The following is a 13,217-nucleotide window of genomic DNA, read 5'->3' on the forward strand; positions in this document are numbered from 1 at the left end:
CTAAGATAGACACAAAATGAAGGAGTAAACCTGTCCTATCCATGTACGTGTCTCACTGTTTCTTAAACGTTGCAAAAGTCCTTGCCTCAACTACCTCCTCTGGCAGCTCGTTCCATACACCTACCGCCCTTTGTGTGAAAATGTTACCCGTCAGATTCCTCTTAAATCTTTCCCTCTTCACCTTAAACCTATGTTCTCTGGTTCTTAATTCTACTCTGGGCAAGAGACTCTGTGAGTCTACCTGATCAATTCCTCTCGTGATTATGTCCACTTCGATAAGATCACCTCTCATCCTCCTGTGCTCCAAGGAATAGAGTCCCAGCCTGTTCTACCTCTCCCTCCAGCTGACCCTTGAGTCCAGGCAACATCCTCATAAATCTTCTCCGTACCCTTTCCAACTTGACAACATCTTTCATGCAACTTATTGCCCAAAGCTGAACGCAATACTCTAAATGCAGCCTCACCAACATCTTATACAACTGTAACATGGCCTCCCTACTTCTCTACTCAATACTCTGACTGATGGCCAATGTGCCAAAATAATTTTTGAACACCCAATCTATCGGTGACGCCATTTTCAAGGAACTATCTACCTGCACTCCGAGATCCCTCTGCTCTACAGCACACCCCAGAGCCCTACCATTCACTGTGTAGGTCCTGCCCACATTAGACTTTCCAAAATACAACACCTCACATTTTTCTATATTTAATTCCATCAACAATTGCTCAGCCCACCTGGCCAATGCTTGCAAAGGTTTATCTGTCTCCTCTGCATGTACGATGTTTGTTTATTTTGCAAGTTGGGAACTTCATGTAAATGTACAGAGAGGTGAATGTGCGATGTAATTCTCCGTTCATCCGCGCAGATTTTGTAGGTTGATCGTGGAAACGTTGGGCGTGATGTTCAGGGAGACTGAAACGGAGCCAACTCGCCTGCCTCTTCTCACGGCCAAGCGGTAGGTAGCTCTCGAAGATAGACGCAAAATGCTGGATCAGGCAGCAACTCCAGAGAAAAAAAACAGGTGACATTTTGGGTTGGGACCCTTCTTCAGACTGAGGGTAGAGGTGGGGGGGGGGGGGGGGGAAGGAACTAAACTGGAGGTGAGAAAATGCCAAAACAGATCAGGGCTGGCGACAGATGACCTCAGGAAGGGTGGAGCCCATAATGGCCCATTGTTGACTGGGGAAGGTGTATCAACAAAAGGGATACTAGGATGCGAACAGTGGGACTGGTGGGACAACTAGGGTGGTGGAGGGGGGAGGGATTGCAGGAGTTATTGAAGTTAGAGAAATTAACATTCGTGCCGCTGGGTTGCGAACTGCCCAAGTGAAATGTGAGGTGCTGTTCCTCCAATTTGCATGTGGTGGCTCTCGCCAGTTTGTCCATCTTAGAGTCATACAGCAATGGAGACAGGTCCTTCAGCCCAGCTTGCCCGCACCAACCAAGATACCCCATCTACGCTAATCTCATCTGCCCGCATTGGGCTATTTCCCTGTAGCTTGGCAGCTTACAACCCAGCGGTATGAATATTGATTTCTCTGACTTCGTTACCCTTACTCTTACTCTTCTTCTCCCTCCGTCCTGCCCCTACCCTAGTTCTCCGAAGTTTATTGATTGTGTGCCTCCTTGTCACCTTCTCCTCAGCTAACAATGAACCATTCTACATTTCCTTATCCATGTCTCCTTTGATTTGGGGTTTTCACACCTTACCCTTCCATATCTCTCGATTCCCTCTCCCTTGACTCAGTCTGAAGAAGGGTCTCGACCCGAAACATTATCCATTCCTTCTCTCCAGAGAGGCTGCCTGTCCCGCTGAGTTACTCCAGCATTTTGTGTCTATCTTCAGTATAAACCAGCATCTGCAGTTCCTTCCTTACTCTTCTTAAAGACACAGTCTGCTATAACTGTGATCCATTATAAAGAAGTCTGTAATGACCTGGGTTTGCTGTAGTGTATATGTTAAGGACTCTGATTATCATCAGTGATGTTGTTTCGTAGAGTTGAAAGTTTTTTTAACATTGCCTCATAATGTGGCCATATTTGAAGGCGGGTGTTCTCTGTGTTACTTGTTAGGGGCCTCTTGGTCGTCAGCCTACTGAAGATTTTAATAAGTGGGCCGCATGTAGTGAAGACACCTTGTGCGGTTGGTGACGGGGTGTCAGTGGAGCGTGGGGTCCCAGCTGCTCCTCCCTGCGAGGAGGTAAGTCTGCAGTCGACTGTGTCCGGTGACTCCCTACATCTGCCCTTCTCTGCCTCTCTGATGGCCCTGGTTCCGTCAGTCCAGCCCGCATCTCCCAGGGTGCTCCTCTGTGGAGTCCCCTCCCTCAGCTTTACAATTGTTTACTATTTCATCTTTAGAAACGGCCCTGAAAGACATTGCTCATTATGAACCAAGTAGAGAGCGGTTCTGACCTCCCATCTGCCTCATTGGAAACCCTCGGACTATCTTTAATTGGACTTTACTGCACTTTATCTTGCACTAAACGTTATTCCCTTCATCCTGTCTGTGTACACTGTGGACGGCTTTAATGTAATCATGTATAGTCTTTCCAAGGCCCTGTGGGGGAGGACCACAGTCTAGGGTCCTTCCGCTGCTGGACATGGGGGGGCAGGGTTTTTTGGAGATGCCCCTCCAAATAAGGGATACTGTGTAAATGTCTGTAAATTTGGAAGTGAATGCCTGTATCGAATGTGTAACCTCCGGAAATGTCGGATGGGTTTGTTAAAAAAGAAGATGTTTTGTAAATATTTATTACTTGAATAAAATATTTTTTGATATTTAAAAAAAATGTATAGTCTTTCCGCTGACTGTGATAAAGAAGCTTTTCACTGTACCTCGTGTACACGTGACAATAAACTAAACTAAACTCTACTACTGAAGAAAGGGATGTGCTGTAGGAGTTGATGACTCTAATCATCATCAGTGGTGGTGACGCAGTGGTAGAGCTGCTGCCTTACAGCGCCAGAGATCCAGGTTCGATTCTGACTACAGGTGCTGTCTGCACGGAGATTACACATTCTCCCTGTGACCGTATGGGTTTTCTTCGGGTGCTCTGGTTTCCTCCCACACTCCAAAGACGTGTGGGTTTGTTGGTTACTTGGCTTCTGTAAATTGTTCCCAGTGTGTGGAATAGAACTAGTGCGCGGGTGATCGCTGGTACAATACAATACAATACAATATATCTTTATTGTCATTCTCCAGGGGTACAACGAGATTGGGAATGCACCTCCCATACGATGCAATAATTTAATTAATTTAAACAGCAACAACCCAACGAAACAAATTGTAACAGTTTTGAGACAGAATAAAGTGCAAGTAGATCTGTGCCAGATCACTGTGCGATGTGACCATCCGGCTCAGCAGGACTGGTTCATAGCAGCTATGGCCCTGGGGATGAAGCTGTTCCTGAGTCTGGAGGTTGGCATGGACTCGGTGGGCCGAAGGGCCTGTTGCCACACTGTATCACTAGACTAAACTAAATGCAGGAAGCTGGTTTAAACCGAAGATAGACACAAAATGCTGGAGTAACTCAGCGGGACAGGCAGCATCTCTGGAGAGAAGGAATGGATGATGTTTCGGGTTGAGACCCATCTTCAGTCTGAAGAAACATCACCCATTCCTTCTCTCCAGAGATGCTGCCTGTCCCGTGGAGTTACTCCAGCATTTTGTGTCTATCTAGACTAATTGCACGATTTCCATGATCTTTTTTTTCTGTAATACACCCAGTGCAGCTTTGACAGCTCTTTGGTCTTGCTGCCCTGACTGCGCCTGAAGTAAAGGTTGTGTTTTGGTTTAATTAGTTGCAGCGTAGTTATTTTAGTTTTATATTTAATGAGCTGTGTGCTGTAATTGACTGGAAGGTGAGGTTAATAAGATATTGTCGAGGGTATGTGCAGACTTGGGGCATGGCCCCTGTGAACGTGCTAGTTAGCTCGTGTGTGTCGACATTGTGCAACGTAATTAACACTGGGCTTTGCTTTGTCTATCTCTGCAGCTACAGAACCTGTTACTGGAGTACAGTGATGCTGTGATATCTGCTCTGTATGAAATATTCCTCATAACGCATCAGGTGAGTGTGATTTTCCTGTCACCAGACTTCCTTGACCCTCCATTACAGCCTATACTTTGGACACTGAGTTCGTTTAGTTTAATTTAGAAATACAGCGTGGAATCAGGCCCTTCAGCCCACTGAAGCCGCACCAGTTTCAGTTGCCTGATGGCAATTTCTTGTCAGCTGTTATCAGTCAACTGAACCATCCTACCGCCAACTAGAGAGCGTTCCTGAGCTACTATCTACCTCATTGGAGACCCTCGGACCGCCTTTGATTGAACTTTACTAGATCTTATCGTGCACTAAATGTTGTTCCCTTTATCATGTATCTGTACACTGCAGAGTGGCTCGATTGTAATCATGTGCTATGTTTCCGCTGACAGGTTGGCACCTAACAAAAGCTTTTCACTGTACCTCAGTACACGTGACAACAAAACTAAACTCAACTCAACTCACTCCAACTTTACACTTGTTCTGTTATCCCACTTTACTTTAGACTTTGGAGATACAGCGAACCTCAGTGTATTTTTAGAGATACGCCTATCCTAAAGTTTGTAAGTGCTGCTATGGTATCTTTAAATATTACTTTAGATACAGTGTGGAAACTGGCTCTTTGACCCACCGAGTCTGCGCCAACCAATGATTACCCCGTACACTGTTTCCATCCCTCACACTGGGGAATGTTTAATAGAAGCCAACTAACCTACAAGCCTGCACGTCTTTGGAGTGTGGGAGGAAATCAGAGCGCCCGGAGAAAACCCACGAGATCGCAGGGAGAACGTGCAGACTCCGTACAGACGGCACCCGTAGTCAGGATTGAATCTGGATTTCTGACGCTGTGAGGCAGTAACTCTACCGCTGCTCCACTGGGTCTTTAATGCACTGAGTTAGTTTAGTTTTGTTTATTATTGTCACGTGTACCGAGGTACAGTGAAAAGCTTTTTTTCCCAATGATTTATGAACTAATGGGTGGCGAAAGGAACTGGAGATACTGGTTTACACCGAAGATAGACACAAAATGCTGGAGTTACTCAGTGGGTCAGGCAGCATCTTTGGAGAAAAGTAGTGGGTGGCGTGGGTGACGTTCTGGGTCGTAACCCTTCTTCAGACTGAAAGTAGAGATGGGAGGGGAGGGGGGAAGGGGGAGAATAAACTGGAGGGTAGAAATGGCCAGAACAGATCAAGGCCGGCAACAGGTGACCTCAGGAAGGGTGGAGCCCATAATGGCCGATTGGTGGCTGGGGAAGGTGTGATAACCAATTCACTGGATGAATTTAAAAGAGAGTTAGATAGAGCTCTTGGGGCTAGTGGAATCAAGGGATATGGGGAGAAGGCAGGCACGGGGTACTGATTGTGCATGATCAGCCATGATCACAATGAATGGCGGTGCTGGCTCCAAGGGCCAAATGGCCTCCTCCTGCACCTATTTTCTATGTTTCTAACAAGAGGGATACAAGGATGTGAACAGTGGAACTGGTGGGACGACTAGAGAGGGGGAGGGGGGACGGAAGGGGAGGGACGCTGGAGTTACTTGAAATGAGAGAAATCAACGTAATCGATGGACACTGGCGAGGGGAGGGGGGGTTGATAGGCTGATGGTTGGAACAAAGGCCAGAGATAAAAGCAGAAGGTGTGAGACAGACTGACTGAACTGTTAGGAATTGTGAAGTCAGATGGAGGTCACGTTACGTCAGTCTCATGACTCTTATGTTCAATTACCTGTTAAAGTTCCTCCATTTAGATTTGTATTTGTTTCAGATCAAGCTAATGTCAGGGTGAAATGTTACCCTATGCCCTTTGCACATGCATGTGTGTATGTGTGTGACTTTGTGTGTGGGTGTATGTGTGTCTCTCTCCCTGTATGTATCAGTATCCTTGCGTCTCTGCAGTCCCCACACTCAAAACCCACAAAAACACAGCAGAATCAAAGCATCCTCACTCCCAAGGCAGTGTCTATGAATTAGATGGATGACCTGTGCATACCAATGTGTGTGTTGTCTGTACAGCCATGTCCGTGTGTGTACTTTGTGTGTGGGTGTTTGTCTGTGTGTGCCTGTCTATCTGTGTGTGTATTCGTGTTCTGTCTGCCCATGTGTGTCTGTGTGTGTGTGCACGCGTTTCTGTGTGCATGCGTGTGTATGGCCATGTGTGTTTGTGTGCACGCGTATCTGTGTGTGCATGCGTGTGTATGGCCGTGTTTGTGTGTGTCTGTCTGTGTTTGTGTGTGTCTCTGTCTGTCAGTGTGTGCCCCCAGCGACTGGCCCTGTCTGCCCCCCCCCCCCCCCTCTCCTGCTGTTTTGCCCCCACCCTGTCTTGCTTCACAAGTACTCCAACAAGTTTCAATCTGTCAAATGGCTGAAACAAAATTAATTCTGTGCTTCGGTTTGCAAGACACAAGGAGCCAGGATCTGCTAGTCGGTTACTATGGTAACAAGGACAATAAAGTCAGTTACTAAGAGCAGTGTAATAAAGCCAGCAGACTGGTATGGCTTTTATCTCTTTGGACAGGCTTTTGGCTTGTCACATTTCAAAAGAAATTGATTTTGACCTTAATTGTGGGAAAGAATGATGCATTGTATTAAACACTGCTAAAGACACAGAGAAATAACTGTCAGCGACTGCTTCTCTGTGAAGGATGGCAGTATGGAATGTTATTTAGAGATACTGTACACGTGGAAACAGGCCCTTCGGCCCACTGAGTCCTTGCCGACCACTGATCACCCGTTCGTACGAGTTCTATGTTATCCCACTTCCTAGGCACTAGGGGGCAGTTTACAGACGGCCAAATCTACAAAACCACACGTCTTTGGAGTGTGGGAGGAAACCGGAGCACCCGGAGGAAACCCCCGCGGTCACAGGGAGGATATGTAAACTCCACACAGAGAGCGCTGCAAGGCAGTGGCTCCACCCACTGCGCCACTGTGCCACCCCACTGTTTGCAGTGGTGGCTTTGGAAGCCATGATCCCGATTTCTGGAATGCCACCTGTCGCCCTATTAACCTCACCCTCTTCCTTTGCGACGCTCCCTCTTTGATCATTTGTCCCACCATCTCCTGACGTAACTCACACATCAACACTGATGACGCCCTCCGTGAAACTCCTTGGGAATTTTCACCTGCATTAAATACAAGCTGCTCCTCATTTAGTTCCAACACAGTGACAATCAGTGGCACAAGAATCAGCCTCATTACCCACAACAAAATTCCCAATACGATCGGTTAGGCACAAGCAAAAAAAAAAATGTTTTGTTTGTTATTCTCCAGAGGGCTGGTGTAAACCTCTCTGAGACCAACATCTGCAGTTCCTCCCCCCACATTTCATCTGCTGCTGGTTCTTGTTTCTAAACGTCCCTCGCCTCGACTTAGTCAAGATTGAAGTCTTTGTGTAAATAATGTTGACAGGGAAACTGGGGCTCGGGCTCGGGGAACCTGATGACTGTCGGATGGTTGATGATCGCTTTGCAGAAACTTCCAGCCATGGTGAGTATTGTCCCATGGTTAGTATTGCCCCAGTATTTTACCATAATATAACACGTCACCGCCGGGGGCACCTCGACCCTCTTGCCACCCTGATTAGATAGGGCTTGGTACCCAGCGTGACACCCCCAACAGGCCCCTCAAACACACAAGGGTCAGGAGGACTTCTTGTGCTACATGTGGCAACCTCCTTATGTTTGGTTCATGGAGAAAGCTGGTGACCTGTTCTTTCAGAAAGGATGTGGGAGCCATAGTTTTTCGTTTGGAGGTACAGCGTGGAAACAGACCCTTTGGCCCACCGAGTTCGCACTGGCCATCGATCACCCCGTACACTAGACTTTAGAGATATCTTAAAGATACAGTGTGGAAACAGGCCCTTTGGCCCACCGAGTCCGTGCCGACCCGCGATCACCCCGTACACCAGCACTATCTTACACACTAGGGACAATTTACAATTCTTACAAAGCCAATTCACCTACAAACCTGTACATCTTTGGAGTGTGGGAGGAAAAACCCACGCGGTCGGTCACAGGGAGAATGTACAAACTCTGTAGGGACAATACCCCTGCTCAGGATTGAACCCAGGTCTCTGGTGCAGTAAGGCCGCAACTCCACTGCTGCCCCCAAGTGCTGATTCGATGTGCGTTTCTTTAACAACACACCATTCTGCTCTAAGGGTTCTGTTATACGTTTCTGCCGCAGTTACTGTTCATTGACCACATGATGAAGCACATCATTAAGACAGTCCTGCCTCCCATTCATCTCATGAGCCCCACAGAGGCATTGCGCCTTTTCCAACAACTCTACATCCTCAACACCTGCATTCAGTATGGCAGTGGTCTGGCAGAGCACATCAGGAATAAATACAGCGAGGAGTTCAGGTAAGGAGAGGCTGCTCTTTGGTATTAAAGGAACTTGCGCGGTATTTCTAAAACGCATCATTCAATCTCGTGTGAAACTCGAGGTCGCTGTATTCATACAGGCACCTTTTAAAAGTACCTTTGGATATTTTAGTTCAGTTTAGCTTAGAGATACAGAATGAAAACAGGCCCCACCGAGTCCACACCAACCAGGGACCACCCGTTCACATTAGTTCCATGTTGTCTCACATTGTCATCCAATCCCAACACACTCAGGCCAATTTACAGAGGGCCAATTAATCTACAAACCTGCACGTCTTTGGAATGTGGGAGAAAACCGGAGCACCCGGAGAAAACCCACGTGGTCACAGGGAGAACGTCCAAACTCCACACAGATAGCACCCGAGGTCAGGATCGAACCTGCGCCTCTGCCGCTGTGAGGCAGCGGCTCTACCAGCTGTGCCACTCTGCTGCCCTGTCGCTGTTTACCCTTTGTTCACTGGGCTTTGGGTGTTGTTTGTTCCACGCCCTCAGAATGACCGACACCCACCATCCATGGAATGAGTTGCCAGTGGGGGTGGCACGGTGGCGCAGTGGTAGAGCTGCTGCCTTACAGAGTCAGAGACCCGGGTTCAACCCTGACTGTGGGTGCAATTTGTACGGAGTTTGAACATTCCCGCTGTGAGCACGTGGGTTTTCTCCGGGTGCTCCGGTTTCCGCCCACACTCCAGAGACGTGCAGGTTTGTAGGTTAATTGGCCCTCTGTAAATTGTCCTGAGTGTAGGGATTGGATGAAAATGTGAGATAACATGGACATGTGAGATGTAGGTTAATTGGCATCGATAAAATTGTCCCTGGTGTGTAGGACTATTACTCTATTAATCTTATAACTATTATTTATTTATCTTATTACTCTTATTACTTCTATTTTCCTACCTTTTCTCCTTGTTCTGTATTTTTATGCTTGGTGTAAAGTACTTTGAATTGCCATTGCTGTGTGAAATGTGCTATATAAATAAACTTGCCTTGCCTTGCCTAGGACAGGACAAGAGTATCTGGTCGGCATGGACTCGGTGGGCCGAAGGACCTGTTTCCACGCTGTAACTCTTAAGCTTATCTGAAACAGTGCCACGAGAGATTTAACATCTAACAGATACTTGATTATCCCAGTTGTCTTAATTAACCCCTGTGCTTAGCAACCAAGGTTAAACAAACGCTGTTATCCGGTATCTCAAAACACTAGAAACTCTCAGCAGGCTTCTGTAGAGCGGGCATAACATCTTGTGAGAGACAGCATCACAGAGAGAGCGAGACAGTGGCACAGCGATAGAGATGCTGACTTACAGCGCCAGAGCCCCACCAACTTTACAGATCGGAAAATGAGGATTCGAGTAATACCGACCCACAGCATAGCCAACCCACAGCATAGAAACAGGCCTTTTTGCCCCAACTTTACCATGCCAACCAGATTCCAAGATATTGATTGAGGGAAAGGTACAGCATGGTACAGGCCCTTCAGCCCACTGAGTCACGCCGACCATCGATCACCCATTCAGACTCGTTCTGTTACCTCACTTTCCCGTCCACCCCCTACAAACCAGAGGCAATTTACAGAGGCCAATGAACCTAACACCAATTTTCCCTTTAGGCTAATCCTACACTAATCCCAATTTTCAATCTTCCCTCATCCTTTCACCTCACCCCAGAATCTAACACTCACCCTCACGCTAGGGGCAATTTTACAGACGACAATTATCCTACCCCCCCCACACACGCCTTTGGGTTGTGAGAGGAGATGGGAGCAACTAGAGGAAGCCCGTGCGGTCACAGGGAGAACGTGCAAACTCCACACAGACACCACCCGAGGTCAGGATCAAATCCCGGTAGCGGCTCTACCCGCTGCGCCACTCTATGTTCTATTGAATCACAGATATGTTAGAGGACTGATTTTCAGGTTAAAATATCAACTACATCTACGACCCATGATGGTGTGCCAATGCATAACGGTATGTGGAGTGGAAAACCGTGTGTGTGTGAGTGTATACAGACGCTCCATGACTTAGGTAAAGGTTACGTCTCACAGACTGTTGCTTAAGTTGGATGTTATGTAAATTACTATTTGATACGGAGACCTAGGGGGGAGATCCGACGTGGAGACCATGGGGCGGGGGAGGGAGCTCTGACACGGGGGGACCATGGGAGGAGCTCCGACATGGAGACCACGGGAGGGAGCTCCGACACACAGACTATGGGGGGAGCTCTGACATGGAGACCACGGGGGGGGCTCTGACGTGGAGACCATGGGGGGAGCTCTGACGTGGAGACCATGGGGGGAGCTCTGACGTGGAGACCATGGGGGGAGCTCTGACGTGGAGACCACGGGAGGGAGCTCCGACACGCAGACAATGGGGGGAGCTTCGACGTGGAGGCCACGGGGGGAGCTCCGACGTGGAGGCCACATGGGAGCATCCACGAGAGCAGCTGACTGGTTTGTGGAAACAGCCACATGTGAGGGCAGAAGCGCACTGCTACCGAGATGCGCAACTCGGAAATAAAGCAGTGGGCTTAAGAAAATGTTTATGTAAGCGCAGGTTTACGTAAGTCACCTATACATAAGTCGGGAAGTGCCTGTGTGATTATACAGATACAGTAAATCCTTGTTATAACGGACTATAGGGGAGGTAATTATTATTATTGTCAAAATTCTATTGTAAATGAGAAAGATATTCGTTCCAGGCACCTAGCGCTCACTCCATGAAACAAGCTATTGTCAAATACAAAGTTCTTTTTAACAGCTAAAAATATATTTTTGTTACTGCAAACTAAAAATACTAAAGGCTGCTTGTTCTATTGTTTAATAGAGTTAAGTGTCTATGGTAGCGATTGCTTGTCAATCTCATGGCCTTGTGACTCAACGCCTTGTCAATGTCAATGCCTTGTCAATGTCAATGCCTTGTCAATGTCAATGCCTTGCCTTAAGAATAAGGGGTAGGCCATTTAGAACGGAGATGAGGAAAAACATTTTCAGTCAGAGAGTTGTAAATCTGTGGAATTCACTGCCACAGAAGGCAGTGGAGGCCAAGTCTCTGAATGCATTCAAGAGAGAACTAGATAGAGCTCTTAAGGATAGTGGAGTCAGGGGGTATGGGGAGAAGGCAGGAACGGGGTACTGATTGAGAATGATCAGCCATGATCACATTGAATGGTGGTGCTGGCTCGAAGGGCCGAATGGCCTACTCCTGCACCTATTGTCTATTGTCAATTTCTACGCGCTTGTCAATTTCAATGCCTTGTCAATTTCAACGCCTTGTCAATTTCAACGCCTTGTCAATTTCAACGAGCTTGTTAATTTTAACACCTCAACAGCCTCCACAGTGTACGATACGATAGAACAATATGATAGAATTTCATTTATCCCAGGAGGGAAATTAAAGTTTACTAAATTAAAGTAATTAGCAGCCTTAAAGAGACTGTCTGCTATAACCGAAATCCATTTTAGAGAGGTCTGTAATAACGAGGGTAAAACGCCAACACTGAGCTTTAGTAAGTCTGGTGTCCTTTGCAGAGTGACAACTATTATTTCCTCGGCTCTGGGATGTGACATCTTCTTTTTCTTCTTGGCATGCTTACCACAGGTATTACATCCAGATTGCCACAGTGGAAGCAATGCTCCCGGCCCATTACGCTGTCACCCAACCTGCAATGAGGCTGCTCCTTCAAGTGCTCACTTGCATCCTCCAGAAGCCGGTGTGAACACCCGTTTATCCAGGAGAGCGAGACTGACGTTGATCGCGGGCACCAGGAGCTAACGAAGCAGCCTTCAGTGTCAATGCAGCTTTATTCAGATACATACCTACTGCAGATTGCTACTTAATTTTCTTTGATTTAAAATGACATTCCAATAAGACTTTGAAATCCCATCTGTTCACAATGAGGGCCTTAGTAAACATTGAATTAGTTAAACACTTAAAGTTATAAAATCACAGCGCTGTTATTTTCTTGATAGGAGAGTGTTACAAGAATCCAACCACCTCAAGGTCAGGATTTCAAATAACACTTAATAGTTTTCTGCTTAATATAATTTTTGTGAGCAATAAAATTAGACTAAGTTTTAAGATGTCTTGCCAGATTAAATGTTAAATATATATGCAATGTATAAATTTGTACAGTCAAAATCTGTATTCCCGTTGGGCAAGAGGTTGGATGACCACTAAAATGACTCGTTCTGAGATCTTGATGTTAATCAAGATGGTGGGGAGGGGAGAAGGGGGAGACTAATGGCGCGGCACAGTGGTAGTTGCTGCCTTACAGCGCCAGAAACCCGGGCGCGATCCGCGATCAACCACTGGTGTTGCCTGTACGGAATTTGTACGTTCTCCTTGTGACTGTGTGGGCTTTCTCCGGATGCTCCGGTTTCCTCCCACACTCCAAAGGCGTGCAGGGTTTGTAGATTACTTGGCTTCTGTAAATTGTCCCTAGTGTGTAGGATAGGGCTCTTGAACAGGGTGACCGCTGGTCAGTGTGGACTTGGTGGGCCGAAGGATCTGTTTCCGTGCTGTATCTCTAAAGTCGAAAGCAGATGGATGCAGCAACTGGAATAAAGGAAGGAAGCTGGCGGGTTTGACCCTGGGGTTTATTGACCTAAAAGAGTGGTGGAAGATGAGAGATTTGGTCGAACACTTAGGCTTAACGGAAATGTGTGGAGACGGTGCACAGGTGAGGTATCTTGGTGGTCATGTTACTGGATTGCAATTCCTATGTATAGAAGAATCAGAGGTGATTCAATTGGGTAATACAAAATTCTTGCAGAGTTTGATCGGGCCGATGC

At 47.0% G+C, this 13,217-nt stretch overlaps 1 protein-coding gene across 1 annotated transcript in view; it reads left to right on the top strand.

The window, feature by feature from the left end:
* The window catches only part of c20h12orf56 (chromosome 20 C12orf56 homolog), a 35,532-nt gene extending 22,945 nt beyond the window's left edge, over window positions 1-12,587 (top strand). Inside the window, exons 8-13 of the mRNA XM_078416615.1 lie at window positions 867-956; window positions 2,075-2,201; window positions 3,997-4,071; window positions 7,455-7,532; window positions 8,232-8,410; window positions 12,025-12,587. Of these exons, the coding sequence (XP_078272741.1) occupies window positions 867-956; window positions 2,075-2,201; window positions 3,997-4,071; window positions 7,455-7,532; window positions 8,232-8,410; window positions 12,025-12,142 (667 nt within the window). The 3' untranslated portion in view covers window positions 12,143-12,587. The remainder of the gene's footprint in view (window positions 1-866; window positions 957-2,074; window positions 2,202-3,996; window positions 4,072-7,454; window positions 7,533-8,231; window positions 8,411-12,024) is intronic.
* Window positions 12,588-13,217: the final 630 nt, after the last annotated feature.

Source organism: Rhinoraja longicauda, chromosome 20, assembly GCF_053455715.1.
Source record: "Rhinoraja longicauda isolate Sanriku21f chromosome 20, sRhiLon1.1, whole genome shotgun sequence".
Classification (NCBI taxonomy): Eukaryota; Metazoa; Chordata; class Chondrichthyes; order Rajiformes; family Arhynchobatidae; genus Rhinoraja; species Rhinoraja longicauda.